At 45.2% G+C, this 25,000-nt stretch overlaps 1 protein-coding gene across 1 annotated transcript in view; it reads right to left on the minus strand.

Moving 5' to 3' along the window:
• Nucleotides 1-25,000, minus strand: part of akap6 (A kinase (PRKA) anchor protein 6) — a 134,193-nt gene that overhangs the window by 107,764 nt on the left and 1,429 nt on the right. The window contains exons 3-9 of the mRNA XM_034575664.1: nucleotides 14,170-14,279; nucleotides 13,729-13,870; nucleotides 11,126-11,773; nucleotides 10,512-10,868; nucleotides 10,024-10,164; nucleotides 9,798-9,941; nucleotides 9,409-9,705 (exon numbers count right to left, since the gene is read on the minus strand). Of these exons, the coding sequence (XP_034431555.1) occupies nucleotides 9,409-9,705; nucleotides 9,798-9,941; nucleotides 10,024-10,164; nucleotides 10,512-10,868; nucleotides 11,126-11,773; nucleotides 13,729-13,870; nucleotides 14,170-14,279 (1,839 nt within the window). The remainder of the gene's footprint in view (nucleotides 1-9,408; nucleotides 9,706-9,797; nucleotides 9,942-10,023; nucleotides 10,165-10,511; nucleotides 10,869-11,125; nucleotides 11,774-13,728; nucleotides 13,871-14,169; nucleotides 14,280-25,000) is intronic.

A 25,000-nucleotide genomic window follows, 5' to 3' on the forward strand; every position in this document is an offset into this window, starting at 1 on the left:
GGGGGGGAAGGGAGGAAAAGATAAACATGGGTCTATTGAGAGAGAAGTGAGGGAAGAGAACAAGAGATAAAACAAAGAGAAAGAGAAAGAAGGTGAAGAAAGAGAGAGATGAAGAGTCAAGAGACACATGAAAATGAAAGAGATAGAAAACGAGATAAAGTGGTTGAGTTGAACATGAGCGTCCTTCACACACACACACACACACACACACACACACACACACACACACACACACACACACACACACGCACACACACGCACACAAAAAGACACACACACACACACACACACACACACACACACAGAGAAGATGAAGATGAAGAAGAGGAGGAGCACTCATCACTTGGTGGAGAGCTACTGCCATCTACTGGCTCAGAGGAGGACTAACGAGGCGACTGAGGCCAAAAGCAGAAAAATCTAAAACTCAACAATCTGACTCAGAAAAAAGTGTCAGAAATTAAAAAGATCTAATAATGTTCCAGTAAATGAAACATCCTCCTTTGTGTTCAGTTTTGTTTTTTCCTGAAGAACCAGAAGGAGACTTGTGTGGAATCGTTTTCGGATCCAGTATCGATTCCTGCCGTGAAATCCACTTCACTCCTGAAGTGCAGCCGAGGAGACGGCTTAAAGGAGGAGTTTAAACCTTCAGCCACCAGATGAGACGGAGGTGAAGGAGAAAAGAGTTTAAACTCTGTCACAGGGAGGTGGAGGAGAGAAGTGGAGTCGACACTCCAAGCCAAGATCAGACGCGAAGACAAGAAGCGATTATTAAACGGCTAAATAGGTTTTAGCGACAAAAGAGAAGAAGGAGCAGGACTTCTGAGTCTGGTCTCTTTACATTAGAAGAGACAAAACAGGATTTCTCACAAACGGACGTGAAACCAAACCTCCGGCAAAACGTCCTCGAATTCAATCAGGCTGCACCAAAACTACACGAACTCATGAATATACCAGTCGGATTTATTTCATCAAGATCCAGGAATTATTATTATTATTTCGACGAGTATTAGAGCCATGAAAAGAGCAGTGGGGAGAACTCTCTCTCCACTGAAGAGTTTGGTTCTTTCTCAGTTTCCTACACCTGATACCGAGGAGACAAAACATCAAGGATCTTATTATTCAATAAACAAGATGCTGCACAGTCACCATCTAACATGACACATAAAACTATGACTTCATTCTTGAATTGGCCCCGATGCTGCATCTACACAACGTGAAGATGGACATGAAAACTCATCAGAGTTACTGAAAGGTGGATCTCGTTCATATCGTTCATATCGGACAGCGACATGATTCTTGTTTTGACCATAAAATAATGCTTCTTTAATTCCTTGTTCTTCATTTCCTAGATACTACACGTTTCTTTCATTTGATGTTTCCCCTTCCTGGATTACACATTTAAAAGCACCAAGAGGAAATGTTTTTATTTATTTTGGCTATAAAGCTGTACAGGATTTAATTGCATGAAAGGAAAAGATGAATATTAACGTATAATGAGTCAGAAAACTGAGTTTGTATTTTTATCCTCTATTTTTTTTACTCTTTTCTCTATAAAAGTACATATTTTGGGGCCATATTCTCTACTGATGCTATGAATAATACCAGTAATTGTTTTTTTAGAAGAACACCATTAACATTAATATGTGGGGACGTCCTGTCATCATGGCGTTCCCTCTCATGTTAATTCCACCTGGCTGTGGCCCCCCCCCCCCCCGGGTGCAGCGCTGCAGGCGGAGACACCTCCGCAGAGACAAGCGCCAAGAACACGACCACACAAAGGTCGGCGTGGAGCTGCGACCGGAATTTGATGTGGCCTGGAAACAATCCAGCCGCAGAGAGAGAGAGAGAGAGCGAACGAGACCAAGAACACAAAGAGACACTGAGGGAGAGAGAGAACAGCAGAGTCATTTACATAAAACTGAAGACGTGAGCTCTGGAATTCATTCTCTCCAGTCAGACCTCAAACATCCCGTCTGAATAACAAGTGTAAGTGAGAGCGCAGATCATCCAGGAGACAGTTCTAATACACGGAGTGCTGTTTTCATATCTCTCACTGAGAGCGAGGGAGAAAAACTAATGGCAAAGTGGAGGAGAAGGTAAATCTGATGGAAATGACTCCACCTGCCACATGTGAGCGTCCACGTTTACACCTCGCCTGCAAATCACTGCATCCAATCTGAGTGTGTTCGTATGGGGAGAGCGGTTTCTGCTGGGCTGTAATGTGTGTTGTTTACAGATGCTTCATTTGTGTGTGTGTGTGTCTGTGTGTGTGTAGGTGTGAGATACAAACCTTGACCGATTGAGCGGCCGTATGTTAATTACAACCGTGACCCTTAAAAAAAAAACATCGATATGATTCCGTCCATCTCTCCGCCGCTCGTTATGGAGGAGAGATGGAAATCAAAAGTATTGATGAGAGCGAGGGAGGATGAGAGGAGAGGAAGAGAGGAGGAGGAAGAGGAGGAGGAGGCGTGGAAAGGAAAGAGGAGCAAGAGAAGGAGAGGAAAGGAAAATAGGAAAGGAAAGGAAATGGTGTAGGAGGAAAGGAAAGGCACTTGAAGGGAGGAAGAGAAGAGGAAAGGTAAGGTAAAGAAAGGAAAGGATGCAGGAGGAATGGAAAACCAATTGAAAGTGTATAGGAGGAAAGGAAAGGAAAATAAAGAAAGGAAACGCACTTGAAGGGAAGGAAAGAAGGAAAGGTAAGGATGAAGGAGAAAAAGAAGGGGAAGTACAGGGTGTATGGGAAAGGAAAGGAAGTGAAGGAGGGAGGAGGAGGAGAGAGGACTAGAGGAGAGGAAAGGAAAGAAAGGTTGAATGAAATGAGGAAAGAAAAAGGATGAAGGTGTCGAGGAGAGGAACAGATTGCGTGATGAGAAGTTGAGTTGAGGAGAAGGAAGAAGAGAGAGGAGGTGAGGAAGAGGGAGGAAGGGAGGAGGACGAGGATGAAGGAGCAGCAGAGGGAGCGGCGTTGGTTTGGATATCGACCAGCATGCACTGGGCTGCTTACGGCTGCTTTGATGTCTGTAAAGCAGTGCGGCTCCTGGGGGGCAGAACGGCATGCTGGGAGCTGAAAGCGCCTGATCTGATCCTCCGCCGCCCGGATAGCCGCTCTGATTCCTGCTTCATCTCTTCCTCCTGTGGTTCGGCTCTTCACCACTGGATAATTACCGTTCAGCTGACGGCGCTTTCTGAAGGACGACGCTGATGGATCTGGACTCAAACTCCCGGCGGACCGTGTTTGGCTTCGATGATTAATATGTTACGGACTATAGGTCTGATTTCTGTGCATCCAGAGCACAAGACAAACCCAGAGCGAGAGAATGATCTCAATATTGAATCATCTCACGGCTGCAAAGTCTCAAACTGAAGCTCAAATAACAATAATAATAATAATAATAATAATAAACACAGGAATATGTTTTATATCCCGTACGAACCTGCAGATTTTTCAAATTAAAAGCCTTAAATCAGTGATGCATATTTAAAGTAGCTAGAAAACTTTTAATGTGAAAGTAACAGTGATGTAAGCGGAAATAATTTGTAATTTGAAAACAAGCAGCAGATCGGTGAGTATTATTATTGTTTATTCATCTGAGGGAAGCATACTGAATTAAAGGTTACGTTCGATTTTACGAAGTATTTCAGATGCTGCTGCTCAAGTGCGACATCTAGTGGCAGTCGATACGAGGACAGTACATGTCTGTTGCCCAAAATGTCTTATTTCCAACACGGAAGATTTTGTTTAATTCCTGAATAAAACCTTTTCTCAGATTTTGTGACGATTAAGGTTTAAAAACAAAGATCCACAAAGATCCACTTCCTCCCTCTTTCCAGAAATGAAGTCCAAACATCGCAGACACCAACTCTGCGTCTACAACATTTCTGTCTGCGCAGTAGCGATCCATGGATGAAGCCACGGGATCAAGGTCCCGCCCACACAATGCTCGACCAATTGGGAGTCAGTCTCACCTGTCAATCATGGCGTCTCAGCCCGTTTTTTATACAATCAAATAACGAATTAAAACAAACTGATCAAAACGCTTGAACGTCAGTATGATAACTACTAATGTGCACTTTGTTTTTTTACAGTTTGGTCCATATCCCATCCACTAACATGGAGGAGGCTTATGACTTTATCCTTATATATTTGAGTTATACTGCAGCCGGCCACCAGGGGGCATTTGAGATGCTTTGGCTCCAGTGTCAGTCCGTGGCTGTTCCTTATATAAAGTTTATTCCAGAAAGTTTTTTCTTGACTTTAACAAGAGGAAAACTTTATATGATAATTCCACTCATACGTATTATTATCATCCTGCCTGTTAGCCTCGAGCTAATGGATTAGCTCGAGGCTAACAGAACTCGTTGGGATCCGAACAGCTTGAGTGAACCAGTTAAAAAGTTAAAGACCAGAACGAAATTCACACTGATGAATTTTCCAGCGCCGGGTTTCACAAACGTTTTCAGGGGGTTTGAGGTGAAGCAGCTAATTTCCTCGTTTGACGTCTGGACGTGTCGCAGCAAACACGTCCTGCTGAGCCGACCACACACAACTCGGGGGGGAACGTTTGATTAGAAATTCATTAAAATGATGTTTAATAGAAAACATGGATTTCTGTGCAGAGTCTGGACGAGACAGGGCCGACTCGGTGTTTCTCTCCTGCATGATTTTTGGTGTTTTGAATTATCTTTTGAAACTTCATAGAGTGAGAGAGGGCAGGGTCCAAAGAGAGTGATTAAAAAAGGAGAAAGACAGAAAAGGAAAGAGGGAAAGACGGAGACAGACGTCCGTCACACCTGACTGCGTCCCTGAGATCGTCCCTGGGAGACCCCTCCACTACCAGCTGTCTGTTGCCCTGACGATGAAGTCATCCCTACACATCTGATCGTTTGATATTTGGATTTAATAATTTCAACAATTCAAATGACATTTTTTTATTCTATTTTCTACTTTTCTATTGTTCTTCTTCAGTATCTTAAATATTGAAATTGTTTTGCTTTGACGTGGAGCAACAACATTTTGAATTAAAAGCTGAAAATGTAAATAAATATAGATAAAATTCAATTTTAATAATTTTACACAAAATCATCATCACCATGTAAAACTCTTCTTCTATCAGATCTTTGCTGTAGCCCGTTTTCACTTCATCAGTAAATGAACTTTATACCTGACGTCACAGCGTCACGGTAACAAGGTTTAGTTTGATTGTTGTTTATTCTAATTTGATTAATTTCCAAACTGATTAGATGTCGATGAAGGTTGAAAGGTTCCGTGTCTGTTCGGAAGCTGCTGGCTGCAGTTCGGCCTCAGTAACCCAACATGTGACCTGCAGTAACTGAGCAGTGGAAGTTAAACAGCTGCTGCTGCTGTGACGTCACACTGATGAGACTCGGACAGAGACACGATCGTTTAAAGTTTGTTAATATTGAACGTGTCACGTGTCCAGACACTGGACTTCGCTGGGTTCTGAACAACACACATGACGACGTGTGAAGCCGATGAACGGTCCTCCGGACACGAGAGACAAAGAGTTCTGGATTTATTAAATAGATTATTTCATCTCCATCAATTTGTGTCTCTTGGTATGTCTCTGTTAGTTGTGCTTCTGGTTCTGTGAGAAGTTTGTTGCTTAAAACTTCTTTTGAATAAAAGCCGAGAATAAAAAGTTTGGTACGCTTTGGTACAACTCTGCAAACGAGTCGACTTTCTGCGTGTTGCCTTCGCTCGTCTTTACCTTCACCTGCTTATCTATAGAAACACAAGAGAACACCCCCCCCCCCACACACACACACACACACACACACCACCTCTCTCTTATTTTCCCATCCTCTCTGCTGCCCCCCCCCGCCCTCCCGCCGGGCCAATCAGACGAGTGTTGATGCGAGTCTGTTGTGTGTCTGTCTCCCACTGCTCGCAGATAGGCCGGCGTGCCGCAGAGCCGCCAAACACAGACACCTCACACTGAGGACGCCGACGCCGGCCCAGACAGCACATACAATGTGATCACATGACGTGTAGGACACTTATCTGACTGACGGACCGCTTCTCCTCTAGTTTTCTTTCCCGTGAACGTCGGTGCTCTTCAGGCACCGCGGCCCACACGGTGCAATTACAGCAGCCTCGGGTTTCTGCGTACGTACATTTCCTGCGTTGGTCTCATAAACTTTCAGGGAACGAGCCGCAGGTTTTACGTGACGTGGACGCAAAGCGATGAGAAGGTCAAGGTCGAGGCAGCAGCGTGGAGTCGGTCAAGGGGGGAGAAGAAAAATTCAAATATTCATGTGCAACAGCAAAGGCAGCGTGAAGGAGTGAGAGAGAGAAAGTAAAGCAGTGAAACCAGAAACAAGCTGATTATCTTTTGAAACAGATCAAGTTTTAGAGACGATGCTGAACATCTACGACGGGATTTATTTTCATCAGCTGAGTCCCGTCTGCCGTCGACGCCATTTTGAGTCGACAGAGACGCTGCAGTAACAAGGAGCAGCTTCATGCTTCTTTCACGAGGATCGTGATGTTTGTGGAAACCGTCTCTGGATGAGACGTAGAACAACCACGAGGTGGAGGAAATTAAAAACAGAAGAAAATTTAAACAGATAATTTTTTTTATATTTCTTTTTATTTCTTTAGAATTAAAATCAGGCATGAATATATAAATATCCCTTTTTTATTTTGAGTATATTGGTTTTAAGTCAACTGTCCTATTCAATCTTTTATTTTTAGGTTAATATGTCTTAGATGTCTTTAAACTTTTTATTATCCCATGGTGCATCCTGATGTAATTAAAGTCAATAATAATAAAAGAAAACATTTATATGATACAGACTTTTCTTTTGTTTCCTTTATTCTGTCTTTGCAGAATGAGCTTAATTAAATAGAAATATTTGGAAACTGTTAAAATGGAGTTTAATGTGTTATCCAGAGTTAACACACAGCTGACTGAACCTTTTTTAAATGAACCAAAGTTAATGAAAAAGATCAGATCAGTTTCACTCAAGACTTCAGCCGAGTTCAGAAGATTTTCATCACTTTGCTCCACCAGGAAACATCAGTTTGAAAATGAACCGGCAGGAAAACAATGTGTTCTTCACTTCTGACAGCAGGTGTAAGCGATTTTATTTCCCATAAAGGGACAGGTTCGGGTTCTACTCAAATCAAATCTACTCAACTCCGACAACAAACACAGCCCAGACCCCCCCCCCACCCCCACGAGGAGACCAGACTTCCTCCACAGATCATATTCTGCTCTGCTCCCGGATTTGATTCATTTCTGCTCCAGCACTGATCTTTCCACCGCTTCTCCTCCCTGGACGGGTGATTTTTCTTTCATTCTCTCTTCTCGTTTTCATTCTGCTCGGTTGTATTCAGCAGAGACTCAGCGGAGAGAGACTGAATGTCATCCTCCACACTGAGACTCTTCTTCTCCTCTCTTCACTTCCTCCATTAGGCAGCTCATCCATCGCCATGATTACATGCTGCTAATTAAGCAGCTAATCAGCTAATTACCCGGGAGCAGAGAGGAACGAGCGAGAGTGTGAGTGAGTGTGTGTGTGTGTGTGTGTGTGTGTGTGTGTGTGTGTGTGTGTGTGTGTGTGTGTGTGTGTGTGTGTGTGAGACAGCAGAGCATAATTCCTGATGTGTTTTTTATGGGTTTAATTTTATATTTCAGGATTTGAGTTGTTTTATGCTCGTTTGTGAACGTGTGTTTATTTCCTTAAAACTTAGGAATTAAATATTTTTTACACGAGGGCGACTCGGGTCTGTGACCTTATATGTAAATGTTTCATGAACATGAAAATACACAGACCACATGAACTCGCAGCTGAAACACTGAGCACCAGGGCGAGGCTGAGTGATTCAGGGGAAGCTGCACATGCAAGTCCCTGAACGCACCGTGGAATATAGATACGCGTCGGGTCTGAGGCGTTCAGGTTCACTCCATGAGGGTGTAGGTCCGTGCAGGTTGACGCCCAGAGTGTCCACAGCTGGTCTTAGTGCCAGAATTACAGATGTGGAGAAGGTAATGGATTATTATTTTACTTTGATGCATAGAGATGTTCCGTCAAACTAACAACTCGCTCCATGCAAAGGAAATGTTTTGCCGAACTTCTACAGAATAAATGATCAAAAATAAATCGAAGGTCGAAGACATTAAAGACGTGGTGAACTGAGATTCTCTGCACGGACCGCTGCTTGTCAGACACAAACACAAACCACACGAAAGAACAGAGGGATGGAGGAAGAGCGGGGGGGGGGGGGGACAGCTCTGACATTTCATCAGTCAAATCATCATTAATTCTGAATATTAATGCAGGGCATCATATCTGAGTTTGGGACTATGAAGGACATAGTGTGATGTGAAGGACCTGTGATCCTTCCGGGTCAATGATCCCCACTTCCAAGAACAGCCCCCCCCCCCCCCACACACACACACACACCTCACATGCCTTTAATTCACGTATTGATCCTAAAATTTCCCGACCGTCCTCGCTGATAATCGTATAACAGCCTAATTCTGTCTGCAGGCTCCTGACCCGGCTCACGCCAGATAAGAGGGAGCTTCATTGATCCCCAGGGGGAAAGTATGACGTTACAGCAGCAACGTAAAATGTAATAACGCAGTAAAAGAGAGAGAGAGAGTGAAATAATCTGAATCGAGTAAAACAATAAAAAATATATTAGAGGCAGCAGAGCCTCTTTATGGTGCTAATTAAACGAGCAGCCACGAGGAGAACAAATCCCCAGAGCTATTGACATTTCACCATATTCGATATGACAGATATGACTGATTAGTTCACCGGGCAGCCTCATCAATAATCCGCCTGCCAATCAAACGTGACCTTTAGAAGTGAGATGATGAATTAACGGGGCCACGGGACGATCCGATACCAGACCTCCAATCCATCAAAGTGGCTGCAGCAAAAAAGGAAGGAACGAGTTGTGGAGATTTTTGTTCAACTTGTTGTCGGGACGGATGTTTCCGCACTAAAATGAAATACCTGGTGCCCCGTGAGAGGTTTAATTAGCAGCTGGTTGTGTGAGATCCTGTTTGAACCACACAGAACTTCATTAGGTGATTTAACTACAGACAGTAGTGGAGGGATGACAGGAGCCTGGTCGATGTCTTAATCGTTGAGGTGCAGGGCTGCTGCTCAGATACATCAGTCACTAGTGAGAGCTGCAAGATGCAGAAACCGACATACAAAGATCTCAGACTAAATAATAAGGTGAAAGGGAAATGGCAATTCAGTCTGATTGTCAAACTACTGAAAACAATCACACAGCATCATCAACAAACAGAAGGAGGAGGAAGAGGAGGAGGAAGAGGAGGAGGAAGAGGAGGAAGTAGTCATGGTAGAAAAATAGTTTCATTAAATTAACTTTTGGGGAAGAGGAGCAGAAAGTGTTGGTACCTCGATCTTCCTCCAGATGTCGGGGTCTTTGTCGTGAGTCTGAATGTCCTCCAGCAGCTCTTGCACCAAGGACACACCTCCACGTCCGTCCATTAAAGACGCTGTCAGCTGCAGGGGGCGCTCCGCAGAGCCCCGCCCCTCCGCAGAGCCCCGCCCCTCCGCAGAGCCCCGCCCCTCGTCCTCTTCAGACTGAAGGTCGCTTAACGGTCCGGACTCTATGCTTTCGCCCACAGAGGGCGCTATATCACTGGAGGAGGTGGGGCTAAAGCGGCAGACCAGGTGTCGTCTGTAAGGAAGCTGAGGGACGGAGGACAAGAGGACATCATGGGATCAACAAGCGTGTTTCAACATGGAGACAAAAACATGCAAAGATAAGATCTGTCGCGTACCAGCGGCGGCAGAGGAGAGGGATTGTCGTCCCCGCTCTCGCCCACGCTGCTCGCATTGTCCCCGGTGTCCCAGTCTGTGTTGAGCTCCGTCAGGTCCCAGTCGTCGACGTCCTGCAGCGCCTCCGGGTCGGAGTCGCCAGGTCGCTGCAGGAGCAAGTTCAAAGTTTCAACAAAAGAATTTCATGATCGTTGAGTCAGAAGCAGAAATAAGTTAATCTGATCTCACCAGCGGGATGGACTGAGCCAGACTTTCCAGTTTCATAGTGAGCATCTCCGTCTTCCGGAGCTGAGCGGGGAGAGCCAGAAACTCTTCTGACCCATACCAGTGCTCCCGGTCTGGACTGGCTCTGGGTGAAACCAGCACCCCCTGGTGGAGGAGAACAGACGGTAAACACAGTTCATGAGTGATGATCACAGCTGATTTGGGTTAACACAGATTATATCACATTTCCCCTTTGCACTGTGACATTTACAGGTTTTTTCTGTCCTTCAACATTAATGTGTTGATAAATTAAGTCCAAACTTCACGTGTAGTTTTTGATTAATTTTAACATTTTAGCAAAAGTAAATTCTACCAAATCTGATGTGGAAACTTTTCCTTCTGTGTGAAATCAGAATTAATTTGTGGATTAATCCCTCCGACTAAAATAATAAACCTCATAAAAACAAACTCAACTCTCCAAATTCTCCTCGACAAAATAAGTAAAGCTTCACCTTCTGCTCCTGGCGCTTCACGATCCAGACCGCCGTCTTGCCGGGAGGTGGTCGGGGGTCTGACTCCTCCCTAGACACCTCCAGGTCTGAAGAGAGGAGCTGCTCCCTCATGGGTGAGGGCAACGAGGAGTCAGAGTCCCCCTCGCTGTGTGCATGTGTCTCCTTCTGCGTCCTTTCCATTTGGTCTGATATTTCATCCTGAGACACAGGCTCCAGTGGAGGCAGGGGGGCGTTGAGGTTCGGTCCGGCCACAGATGAGCTCCTCTGGTCGGTCAGCGGTCTCTGCATGCGGCCGTCGAAACGTCCACCGTGTCTGGAGCTCACGTGGTTTCTCTGCAGGTTTCGCCCGTTCATGACCTGGTTTACAAAGCAGAAGGGAAATCAAGACAGCAGATTATTAAAACTTCTGTTCTGCACAAATGACTAAAACACGTCTCATGCAATCATTTTCTGTATTGAATTTCAAAAAGATCCTGGAACTGGTGATTCTAGTTTCCACACCCAACGTCATCATGTTTTATATAAATATCTTAAAGAGTGTCTTCAACATGTTTGTGATTCAGCCAGTAAATAACTTGTCACTATCTTTAAAGTCTTAATTAGAAGAGACAAACCTGCAGGCTCTCGTAGGACAGTGAAACATTTTCTGGATAAACCGAGTCCAGTTCCAACCAGAACTTGGAGCGGTCTGGAGGATCCATGAGAGAGGGGGTGCTTCGGCTCAGCTCGGCCTGGAACTGGAGGCCAGAGAGCGGGCTGACCTTCCCAGAACCTCCCCTTGTGTTCTCGCCCCTGGTTCTTCTGTCTGAGTACAGGGCCGCCCTCTTGGGGAGTGATGGCTGAGTGGGTGACACCTCAGTGCTGTGGCTCACGCCCTGCAGGGGGCGCTTGGCACCTTCACTGTGGCTGGGCGTGCCACACTGAATTATGGGTAATAATGACGGAGAATGGTTGTGGTTTATGAAGTCACCAGGCGTGGTGAGTTCAGGTAAACTGTTACAGAGTTCTGGGTTTGAGGGGGAGGGTCCTTCGCTCTCCACTGACCCCAGTTCTGGGAGGGGGCTCTGGGCCCGATGGAGCTCCTGGTCCTGGGAGGGGTCCTGGTCGTCCGGTTCGGCTCCCTGCGCCTCGGGCTCGTCACCCGGGCTGTAGTCGCTCAGCTCAAAGGCGGTGATACCACAGTCTAAAGAGAAGTAGTCCTGGCTGCAGCGAATGGTCAGCTGACCGCAGTCGTCCACCTCGGTCAGCGCATCCAGACGAGTCTGGAGAGGAAGGAGTCCAAACTTTAATATCTGTTATCGATCGTTGTTTGAGTCGAAACAAATCATTGGATCAATATATAAAATCAATGCAATCTGATTGTACAGAATCTATCACTGAAATTATCAAAATCAAGACACAAGATAAATCTTTGACTTATTTTAAGGAGCTGCAATTTATCTAATTTGTTTTGGGGAAACTTCAAATTCAGTTTTAAGGAGATTCTGTCAGTGGCTGCATCTTCTGTGGACTTACAGGTAATTCAGGAATCATCTTGAAGAACAGTGAACACATATACAGGACTGTCTCAGAAAATTAGAATATTGTGATAAAGTTCTTTATTTTCTGTAATGCAATTAAAAAAACAAAAATGTCATGCATTCTGGATTCATTACAAATCAACTGAAATATTGCAAGCCTTTTATTCTTTTAATATTGCTGATTATGGCTTACAGCTTAAGAAAACTCAAATATCCTATCTCTAAATATTAGAATATCATGAAAAAGTATACTAGTAGGGTATTCAACTAATCACTTGAATCGTCTAATTAACTCGAAACACCTGCAAGGGTTTCCTGAGCCTTGAAAAACACTCAGCTTGGTTCAGTAAACTAAATCACAAGTATGGGGAAGACTGCTGATCTGACTGCTGTCCAGAGGACCATCATTGACACCCTCCATCAGGAGGGTAAGACACAAAAAGAAATTTCTCAAAGAGCAAGCTGTTCACAGAGTGCAGTTTCAAAGCACATCCACAAAAAGTCTGTTGGAAGGGGGAAATGTGGCAGGAAACGCTGCACAACCAAGAGAGATGACCGCAGCCTTAACAGCATTGTGAAGAAGGGTCGCTTCCAGAATTTGGGGGAGCTTCAAAGACAGTGGACTGAAGCTGGAGTCCAGGTATCAAAAGCCACTGTTCACAGACGTGTCCGGGAAATGGGCTACAATAGCCGTATTCCCATGGTCAAGCCACTTCTGAACTCAAGACAACGGAAGAAGCGTCTGACTTGGGCTATGGAAAAGAAGCACTGGACAGTTGCAGAGTGGTCCAAAGTCCTCTTTTCAGACGAAAGCAAGTGTTGTATTTCATTTGGAAGTCAAGGCGCCAGAGTCTGGAGAAAGGCTGGAGAGGAGCAAAATCCAAGTTGCTTGAAATCCAGTGTGAAGTTCCCACAGTCAGTGATGGTTTGGGGAGCCATGTCAGCTGCTGGTGTTGGTCCACTGTGTTTCATCAAGTCCAGAGTAAATGCAGCTGTGTACCAAGAGATTTTAGAGCACTACATGCTTCCGTCTGCTGAAAAGCTCTATGGAGATGAGGATTTCATTTTCCAGCATGATCTGGCACCTGCCCACAGTGCCAAAACCACCAGTAACTGGTGTACTGACCATGGCATTACTGTCCTCGATTGGCCTGCCAATTCCCCTGACCTGAACCCCATAGAGAATTTGTGGGGTATTATGAAGAAGAAGCTGAAAGACACCAGACCCAACAATGCAAATGAGCTAAAGGCCGCTATTGAAGCATCCTGGGCATCCATAAACCCTAAGCAATGCCACAGGCTGATTGCCTCCATGCATTGATGCAGTAATCCGTGCAAAAGGATTCCCAACCAAGTACTGAGTGCATTAATGGACATTTTTAAATGTTTGATTTTGTTTTGCTGTTATAAATCTTTTTTTTACTTGGTCTGAGGAAATATTCTAATTTTTTGAGATAGGATTTTTGAGTTTTCTTAAGCTGTAAGCCATAATCAGCAATATTAAAAGAATAAAAGGCTTGCAATATTTCAGTTGATTTGTAATGAATCCAGAATGCATGACATTTTTGTTTTTTTAATTACATTACAGAAAATAAAGAACTTTATCACAATATTCTAATTTTCTGAGACAGTCCTGTAGACTATCTATGTGTGTGTGTGTCTGTTGTGTGTGTGTGTGTGTCTGTTGTGTGTGTTACCTGATGCTGGTCCTGGCTGAAGGCCTGCAGGATGTCCGTCTGACGGGTGTAGTTTCCGTTGGAGTCCTGCAGACCCTGGAGGAGACGCTCCTTCAGGACGAGGACGGACACTCTGAGCTGGTGCCACAGCAGCTGCACCGTCCTGCACCACGAGACATGACGACACCAGCTTTTAATGACAGCTCCTCCATTCTAGATATTAATAAACTGCACAGTGGCTGCAGCTGACTGAGCTCCAGGTCCGACAGAAGAGAAACTTTGACTTTAGAATTAGTTGCTTTACGTGCGAGAAAATAAGGAACAAAACAATAAAGAAGAAGTCGTTAGTTTGTTTTTCTAAACCCAAGAGAAACTACTGAACAGAGAAGAAAGTCACAGAAGACGAAGCTGAGCTGGAACATCTGAACTCATCAGCATCAGCAGTGAAAACTCTCAGCTCACCTGATGTCCACGATGATGTTGACGGAGTAAGACAGAAGCTTCAGGGAGAACTCCGTCTCCAGCAGAGCGTGAATCTGCTCCACATGGTCTGAGATGTCCTCACAGATGTCCTACACACACACACACACACACACACACACACACACACACACACACACACACACAAAGTCATGAGTGTATAATAAAAGCTGCTGGAGGACAGAAACATCTGATACAGTAAAAGCAGAACTGAGGAGGATGGTTCCAGTTTTAAACATGAGTCAGGTTCACGTGGGACCAGTTCCAGGTTTATATGTTAAACTTAACGTCCTGTCTCTCTGTGACGCTCCAATCAACTGACCGATATCACCAAACCAGATTCAGACGGACCGACTCCGACACCGAGCAAAAATAACAGCGGCTGCAAGACGTTCTCAGGGGCCACTTTATTAGGTACAACTGTACCAGTTACTATCATAAGATTATAGTTTGTGTGTATGATAAGATGTTCCTATTGTCTTGTTATATCTGTTTCCTACATAGAGATAAACTAATCTCATTAAAGGAATAGTTCAACGTTTTGGGTGGAAAAGGATTTTGAGCACAATTGCACATTATGTAATTTTGTGCCACTAGGGGTCACTCAATCAAAACAATGACTAAAGACAGTGTGGTGCAGCAGTGAGGGATGATGGGAGTTGTAGTCTTCATGCAGTCACCTCCTCCTCTACAAAACAAGCAGAGCTGCTGATTCAATCCAGTAAAAACACTGAATAAAGTTAAAAACCTCCGACGCTGTTCGGCTGAAACACGTCTCTGATTGGCTGAGAGTCGAGCTGCTTGTTTCTCTGAATCCTTCATCTGCTTCAAATAAAGAGTTAAAAAACCACTAAGATCTAAAAAGTCTATCGCAAAAATGTGACTTCAAACTGGATAAAAAGTCTCTTTTCACTCATCAGCCACCACAACACTGACACGTGCACAGAGAGGATGTGACGCCACCAACTGGCGACTCAATGAAACGCAGCGTTACCTTGATTAAAACTACAGATTTCTGCAGGTTTGAAAGTATAATGTAAGAACACAACACAGGTCTGATGGAAGGTCAGTTTGAACCTCGAAGTGGAATCATGTTCTAAATATTGACATTTACTCACATTTCATATCTCAGCTGCTTCAGAACCTTCAAACTAGAAATGTTTAGGAAAGTTTTGGTGCAAGGCCACGAAAAGGAAAATACAGAGCTCCTTAACGAAACAGTAATTTAGAACGATTCAAGAGACAGAGTGAGATTTTAAAATGTAATGAAAAGTAGAATTTATCTGCAACTAATAATGAGCACAACATTAATACGTCTTTGATTCATGTTTTAAATTCAGTTGTCTCCCTCACGTGTTGTTCCTTCGCAGATTAGCTGAACTCATTCGAGCTAAGATTAGACGACCTTTAAAAAGAGGTCGACTCGGCTCTGAACCCTCGACAGATACTTTACATCCCCCCCGCTCGCTGCGTCACCGTGCTGCTCCATGGTGACCTGCCTGCACAACACAACACCCCCCGCCGCTCTGCAGCCAGACGCCGCCCGGCATGTGAGAATGTAGGTCACACACGCTGCTAGCTTGGCTAACAGTGTGACCTGCTGAGCACCGTTCCAAAGCTAATTCGTCGCCACTGTAAGAGGCGGCTGCAGAACATGTCGCCCGCAGGTGATCGACGTGGGGGGGGGGGGGTGCTCAGGTTCACGCAGCACAGAGCTCATCGTGGCTGCGTTCTGGTCCCTGATGACCGCTTGTGGGCCGACTCTGGGCCGTACGTTCCTCACAGATTAACTGAAAGTTACAGAGACCTGAGAACCAGCAGCTCCTCGTTCATCAGGTCTGGAAAGAAAGCCTGGACGCCGTGGAACCAAAACCTGTTAGTTTACTGTGTGTGTACCGCAGCAGCAGCAGCAGCAGCAGCTGAGGGAAGCATCCAGGACCAAACTACGCCAACTCCTACAACACGACTAAGTGTCAACGATCTCCTCAACGTGTTTGTGATGAAACCACAACCTGGAGATCTGCTGGTGGAGAACGTGGACCAGATAAAGATCCAGTCATGGTCCTGTACTTGATGGAACATCTGGAGTCTGATCCAGTTGTATTTACAGTCTGTGGTCAGTGGGTCAACATCTGATTTCATCTGTCGTGTTCATGTCACCTCAGTTCACACTTCACACACTGAAGCATCCTGCACATACACAAATCCACAAAAACATACTGATCCTCTTTATCTACACAAAATGAACTTGAAGTCAGTTAACACACACACACACACACACACACACACACACACACACACACAGTTTCATCATCAAAGCACTGTCATGTGATCCTAAAACAGGGAAAATGTCATCGTTGTCTTTCAGACGCTTCAATAATTCACACAAAGCTTTCAAATGCTAATACAGACACACACACGCACACACACACACACACACACACACACACACAGACACACACACAGACACACACACACACACACACACACACACACACACACACACACAGACACACACACACACACACACACACACACACACACTTAACAGAGGCCCCATCTGATTGAATTAACACCAAGTGTGTCGTTTCCATCTAAAGTCATTTGTTAGAAGATCTTCAGTCCAGTCAGACTGTTGGGAGCTAATGAGACCCCGCTGTGTGTGTGTGTGTGTGTGTGTGTGTGTGTGTGTGTGTGTGTGTGTGCGTGTGCGTGTGTGTGTGTGTGTGTGTGTGTGTGTGTGTGTGTGTGTGTGTGTGTGTGCGTGTGTGCGTGTGCACGACTGTATATTTTTCTGAAGAACCTTTCTGTCCCAGTGACTTTAGTGAACAAAGAAATTGCTAATTTGTCTCTTTCTTAATTTACTAAATTGCAAATAAATACGAACAATAATCTTATAAACGACATTTGTGTTTATATTAGTAATATATCTAACATTCAGCTGGAGAACATCTATGAACCTTTATCCAGATGCTCCTGCAGCTTAATTCACTTCCCGTGTGTGATTTACACTAATTAATTCATACTTGCTATTTCACACACTTCATATTTTGATAAAACACACACACACACATGTTTTTTACGCAGCCCGGTCACGTAGAGTGAAGACATGAGCTGTCAGTCACAGACTCCATACATCCAGCAGGGTTTCTAATTGCCTGAAATCTATCTGAAGCAAGTCGACTCGCGCTTCAGCTCCAATCGCATCTCGCCCTCATCACCGCCGACATCAAGGGCTTCAGCGCGGCCGCGTTCAAACCTCCTGCGACAGCTCGGCCTCACCCGCACCCATTCGATCCAATAACCTTCAACTCCTCCTCTCCGGCCCATCAGCGCAGCGTGTTCTACCTTGGAGATCAAATACTCTCGTGCTCCTTCTCCCCCCTGGAGGATTCAAATTAAGCGGCTTCAAAGACGACCCAGACCCGCGGCTGCGATACAAAGACTTGATACGGTCGCTTTTTCTTTTTTCAAAGTTGCAGCTTCTGTACTCCAAATGTTCGTTTCTCGCGTGTCAGGTTGCCGCCTCTGTGCCGGCGTGTTCTGAACGTGGTCATCTGCTGCCGGACATTCAAACAACTTGAACCTGAGCCTCGCAGCGCTCACACATCTGGAGGAGGGGGGGCGACGCAAATCCATCAGAGTCGGATCCATCAGCTACAACGCGTCCGACAGGAAGAGACTTAATCTCTGATCTTTACTTTGTTTAGAACATTTCTCTGAATGAAAACATTACGTCAGACACGCTGAGCCTCAGACTCGTCCAAATCGCAAAATGGAGGGAAATCCTCAGGGAGAAGAAGCTGAAGGTGTCGAGGCCTCTTCTCCTGTTCACATGTTCACGTGTCTGTTACAACATCTGGAACTTCACATGTGTATCAGACGAAAATGAAACTATTGGAAGATCTAAAGCTGGTTTTATGTCCATGAAACACATTTTTACCTTTTGTGGGATTCATTTAATTCATCCATAAATTCAAGAATCTGCTTTTTCAAACAGATCAATTTTCTAAACAACTTTTAAATTCATTGATAGGAAAAGAAGAAAAAAAAGCGCGTCCTGTTGAAAAGCTGCTTCCTTGTGACTACAGCTTCAGAAATACTTTAAACTCTTCAAATCAATTCATTTTGCATTAAATATCGTTTTGGCTGCACCCCCACAAACACCAGGTTCATGCTGAAGTTAAACTGCATCAATAAAGCACTGATTCATCAACAGGGACATTTCATTTATCTAATTTAGTCTCGAAAACAAAGCGAAACTACATTCAGAAGCTTCACAAACTTTGACGTTTCATTCAGGAGAAAGTTGGACGAGGTCCAGAGCAGCAGAACCAGAGATTTCTTACCTTTTCACAACGTTTTTTTTGGATCCTGTCTTTTTTTCAAAGTTCCAAATGAACAGATCTGAAAGAGCTGAAAACGAAATGTTCCTCAAACTAAGAAAAGAAAAGTCAGAAGGTTTGTCTGGAGGTAAAATGTGTGATTCCTCTGTCGAGAAAAACCAACTGACTGCTGCTCCTCATGTGGCAGCGACTGACATGCTGTGTGTGTGTGTGTGTGTGTGTGTGTGTGTCTGTGTGTGTGTGTCTGTGTGTTGACCTGCTTCTTGCAGGAGGGGTGTTGATGTTGGGGAGAGGAGGGGTGACAACAGTTGGGAAGGCTATTTTAGGACCAACCTCACCAACCCCCTCCTCTCTCTCACACTCACAAACACACACACACCCACACCCACACACACACACACACACACACACACACACACACACACACAGTGTAACTGTATATTCAGGTTGTCACTCTGTCCACTTAAAACACACAAACCAATCTGTTGTCCTTTCCCTCTCACCCTCCCCCACTTGTCTCTCTGTCTTCACTTTCAGAGAGAGACACACACGCACACGCACATGCACACGCACACGCACACGCACACACACACACACACAGACAGACACACACAGACAGACACACACACACACACACACAAACCTTTTACGTAAGACCCCGTTCACACCTGGTATTAAACTAAGATCTGTATCCAGATGAGGAAACAAATAATCTTTTATGTTGTGTTATTTTGTGCGTGATTCCTATGGCAAAAATTACATAAAACACACAATATCAAAGCCCAGAACGAGGCTTCAAGCCTCTGCAGCGGCGCAGGTTCGATTCCGACTTGCCGTGTGTCACCCCCCATTCTCCCTCTGTCCCCCTTTCACATCCAACTCTGTCCTATCAAACAAAAACTATATATATTTATATCATTATGATTATTGTTATGCATCTGTATGCAAACTTATGCAGAAGTTTCTGAAACCTGAATTCTCTAAAAATCAGAGGGCGACTCCTCTCGTTGGATGTGAGGACAAAACTAAATGTCCTCACACTGAAGGTTTAAAGCTCAAAGACTGAGGAAGAAGACCAGGATCACACACACACACACACACACACACACACACACACACACACACACACACACACACACACACACACACACACACACACACACACACACACACACACACACGTCTGCAGTGCAACAGCTGCCAGTTGTGAGAGCAGCAAAGGAGAGAGGGGGGGAGAGAAGTGAAGGTTAAGGCTATTTCCTGGAAAAGAAAAGGTGTTTCATCATGAATATAATAAGATATTCTGATTGTAAAACCAGGAAACTGACAAACTTTTAACCAGCGAGTGTTCAACGAGTCCTTCGAACTGAACAGCAGAGCCTGTTGTTGTGTCACGTATGTCTGATCTGTGCTCTCTGTGGCTACAGACGGTTTTCATGAGCCTCAAATTTAAATGTTCAAGTTCAGTTCTCAGTTTTACAGCTGAGTCTTTGTTTGTGATCGTGACGACCTTCACTTCCTGACCACAAATCCTAAAAATCACCTCCTTCACTTCCTGAGTTGAAAAGGTCGACTGAACCAGAGTGACTCCTGCTTCCTGCTTCCTTCTGTCTTCGCCTCCTTCCTTTCCTTTCATATACATATCTATCGCTCTGATGCGCTCCCAGGATTCCTGGCGCAGCGGCAACAGTGACATCAGGAGACGGAAATATCAGGACAGCCGGACGCTGCAGCTCCTGGACGTGTTTAAATAAAACTTCGTGGGACACACAGATCACGTTCATGTGAAAACCTGAAGGTGCATGTCGACGAACAGGATTTAAATTCTGGAGCACAAGAGGAGTAGAGAGAGCTAATGCTAAAGTAAAGCCTGTGAGATCGGGGGGGGGGGGGGGACTTGAACTGAGTCACTCACAAAAAGAATAAGAGGATAACACAAAGTTTGATTGACAGATGAAACCACAGCAGCTAAAGATACAACAGGATCTAAAATGAAGTGTTTTAATGCTTAAATACTAAAACATACAGATTGTGGTGCAAATCAAATAAATGGATGTTTTTCTTATTGTTACAAATTCTTGATTATTTTCCTAATTATGTTTTGTTCTTGAAAAAATCTCCGTCTGTGACATTATGGAGTTGGTGTGTGAATCACTAACATTACTGCTGCGTGTCTGTCTGTCTGCTGAACACATGGTGCGTGTGTGTGTGTGTGTGTGTGTGTGTGTGTGTGTGTGTGTGCGCGCGCGTGTGTGTGTGTGTGTGTGTGTGTGTGTGTGCGTGTGTGTGTGTTGCAGCCTCTCCCTCTCTGAGCGACCCAGGACATTCTCCATGCAGCTGTTACACATGCCGCCTGCAGCCGAATGCTAAGAATGGCTGAGAGGCTGACATTGCAACACACACACACACACACGCACACACACACACACACACACACACACACACACACACACACACACACACACACACACACACACACACACACACACACACGCACACACAGTGGTTGCATCACTATAATCATGTCCTACAGTTGCTCTGTGGCAAGGTCAGGTTATAGAAAGATGCCCTGCAGGCAAACGCATTATAAATATGACGGCGAGACGCAGAGCGAGCGAGAGAGTAGAAGAAAGAAACAAAGCGAGAAAAGAGCAGCGAGGAGAGAAAAGAGAAAGAGAGATCACCGGAGGCGTGAATCCAAATTTCAAACATCAGTCCGCTCCCATCCGCCCGACGCCACGCCCGCCATCAGGTCAGATTAAACACAGGCCCAGTCCAACCTGAATGCTCGCGGGTCGAGGTAACGTCCAATCAGACGTCTCGGTGCCCGGAGAAGCTCACGATCCAAAACGCAGACATCAGCTGCTGACGAACACAACAAACTGTAACCATAGCAACAGATGGAGCCAGGTCAAACGGGTGGCTGACCTTTAACAACTAAATTCATTTCACGACAGATTTCAACGTGTCCAGGAACAAGTTCTAAGATCAAGATGGTGAATCTCCTCCAAACGTTTGAATCATCTCTTTACTCTTTAATCCCAACACACCATTAGAACAGTAAACTCACGTCTGTGTGTTAAATACAGAGCTGGAGGTAGGACGTGGTTAGCTTAGCTTAGCATAAAGACTGGAAGCAGGGGGAACAGTTAGCCTGGGTCTGTACCGAGAGACAACGAAGCTGGGCTCGCCAACCAGACCTGTCAACATCTTTATATTGAATTAAATTAATTAAATAAATGAATGACAACGTGTAATTAATCAGTTTTAAAAGTGTTTGTAAATGTATTTCTTCCTCTTTTCAAGGAACAAATCAGAGACCAGTATTTTCCAAGGGGAAGATACAGAATATGAACACTAGTCTGTACGTGTGTTTTTATATATTATAAATGTTGTTACGTATACATTTTAAATATTTATGATTCAAATATCAATTTATGATACAATTATTTATCTAGAAAACTAATTCTCACTATTTAACTTAATGAAACACTGAACAAATGTGTCTCAGTGATGATCGCTTCCTCACAGGGTTGTAATACAGAATATTCACCACAAGATGGCGCTGTCGACCAGGGAGACACTCAGTGTTCACAGGATCAGCTCTTATTGGCTCAGAGGAATTATTCCAACATGTTAAACACACAAGTTACAAGATGGAGAAAAGACAAACTGAACAATAACATTTAACACAGAAACTCATGATGACTCCTGAGGTTTTGTTTCATATAAAAACACGTTAACATGATTTAAATCAGCTGCTTCTCTGCCTGGTTTTAATTATTTAAAAAGAAAAACTGTGTCTTTTATTTATTTGGTGAAGTTCAGTTTATCAGTGGAATTTGTTTCCGGCTCTGGTGACGAATCAGGAAACAGGAGAAGCTGATAAAAGAAATGGACACAAGGACACACACACATCAGGACACACACACATCAGGACACACACACACACACACACACACACACACACACACACACACACACACACACACACACACACACACACACACAGTGTCTGGATGTTGCTAGACGACTGCTGCTGCATGTTTAATTCAGAGAGCACACATGCACATGACATAGACAAGAGAGTTGAGATGAGGAAACAGAGGAGAGGAAGAGGAGGGGAAGACGAAGAGGAGAGGAGAGGAAGAGGGTGAGGAGAGGAGAGGAAGACTAAGAGGAAGAGGAGGGGAAGAGGAGGGGAAGAGGAGAGGAGAGGAGAGGAAGAGAGTGGAGGAGGAAGAGGGTGAGGAAAGGAGAGGAAAGGAGAGCAGACAAGGAGAGGAAGAGGGTGAGGAGAGGAGAGGAGAGGAGAGGAGAGGAGAGGAGAGGAGGACTAAGAGGAAGAGGAGGGGAAGAGGAGGGGAAGACGAAGAGGAGGGGAAGAGGAGAGGAGAGGAAGAGGAGTGGAGGAGGAAGAGGATGAGGAAAGGAGAGGAAAGGAGAGGAGACGAGGAGAGGAAGAGGAGGGGAAGATGAGAGGAAGAGGGTGAGGAAAGGTGAGGAGACGAGAGGAGGAGAGGAGGAGAGGAGGAGAGGAGGAGAGGACAGAAACCCTGTGAGCCTCCGTGTGGTGAACAAACATCTAAACCATCTGAGTCACCGAAGTTAAAAATACACACTCATCAATAACAGATCCAACATGGAACCCCTGAACTGAACCTCGAGTGAAACAGTGAAACAGTGAAACAGTGAAACAGTGAAACAGTGAATAATCAGACACCTTCAAACCCTGATGAGCATCAGGGTTTGAAACTGTCTAAAACTCAACAGCACAGAATCTGCACAATGTGAATAAACATGAATAAATGTTCACGTGTCCAAACTGTCGTTTTTCACTCTTCACATCGTCATGAGTAAAGTAAATCAAGTGTTTCTCCTCCAAGAGTTTTAAAAAGAGACTCACGAGATTTAAATTCTTCACAGACGCAGTAAATTAATCACGAAGAGCCGAGAACTCAAAATGTCTTTTTTGTGTTGTGATAAAATCCACCTGCGATGAAGAGGAGGAGTCTGACGTGCGACGACGATGATGATGAATATAGAGTTGACCTGCCCACTGACCGGAGTTACACAACCAGAGGTCAACCGTGTGACCCGAGTAAGTCAAGTCATTACATCACACCGAGGCCGGGGAGAGAAGAGGGGCATTGTGGGAAATTTACTGCCTGAGTTGATTCAACTGAAGCTCCAGTGTCTTCATGACACGAGGCGGCTAAACATGTCTGCTTGTTCACGACAACAGAACAAAAACACTTCTCTATCATCCATCCCTCCATCCATCATCCCTCCATCATCCCTCCATCATCCCTCCATCCATCCATCATCCCTCCATCCATCCATCATCCCTCCATCCATCATCCCTCCATCATCCCTCCATCATCCCTCCATCATCCCTCCATCATCCCTCCATCATCCCTCCATCCCTCATCCATCCCTCCATCCATCATCCCTCCATCCCTCCATCCCTCCATCATCCCTCCATCCATCATCCCTCCATCATCCCTCCATCCATCATCCATCCCTCCATCCATCATCCATCCCTCCATCCATCATCCCTCCATCATCCCTCCATCATCCCTCCATCCATCCATCATCCCTCCATCCATCCATCATCCCTCCATCCATCATCCCTCCATCATCCCTCCATCATCCCTCCATCCATCCATCATCCCTCCATCCATCCATCATCCCTCCATCCATCATCCCTCCATCATCCCTCCATCATCCCTCCATCATCCCTCCATCATCCCTCCATCCCTCATCCATCATCCCTCCATCATCCCTCCATCATCCCTCCATCATCCCTCCATCATCCCTCCATCCATCATCCCTCCATCATCCCTCCATCATCCCTCCATCCCTCCATCATCCCTCCATCATCCCTCCATCCATCATCCCTCCATCATCCCTCCATCATCCCTCCATCATCCCTCCATCCATCATCCATCCCTCCATCCCTCCATCATCCCTCCATCATCCCTCCATCATCCCTCCATCATCCCTCCATCCATCATCCCTCCATCATCCCTCCATCATCCCTCCATCCATCATCCATCCCTCCATCCATCCATCATCCCTCCATCCATCATCCATCCCTCCATCCCTCCATCATCCATCCCTCCATCCCTCATCCATCCCTCCATCCATCATCCATCCCTCCATCCATCCATCATCCCTCCATCCCTCATCCATCCCTCCATCCATCATCCCTCCATCATCCCTCCATCCCTCATCCATCCCTCCATCCATCATCCCTCCATCCCTCCATCCCTCCATCATCCCTCCATCATCCCTCCATCATCCCTCCATCCCTCATCCATCCCTCCATCCATCATCCATCCCTCCATCCCTCCATCATCCCTCCATCCCTCCATCATCCCTCCATCATCCCTCCATCCCTCATCCATCCCTCCATCCATCATCCATCCCTCCATCCATCATCCATCCCTCCATCCCTCCATCAT

The sequence above is a fragment of the Hippoglossus hippoglossus genome, chromosome 22 (genome assembly GCF_009819705.1).
Source record: "Hippoglossus hippoglossus isolate fHipHip1 chromosome 22, fHipHip1.pri, whole genome shotgun sequence".
Taxonomy (NCBI): Eukaryota; Metazoa; Chordata; class Actinopteri; order Pleuronectiformes; family Pleuronectidae; genus Hippoglossus; species Hippoglossus hippoglossus.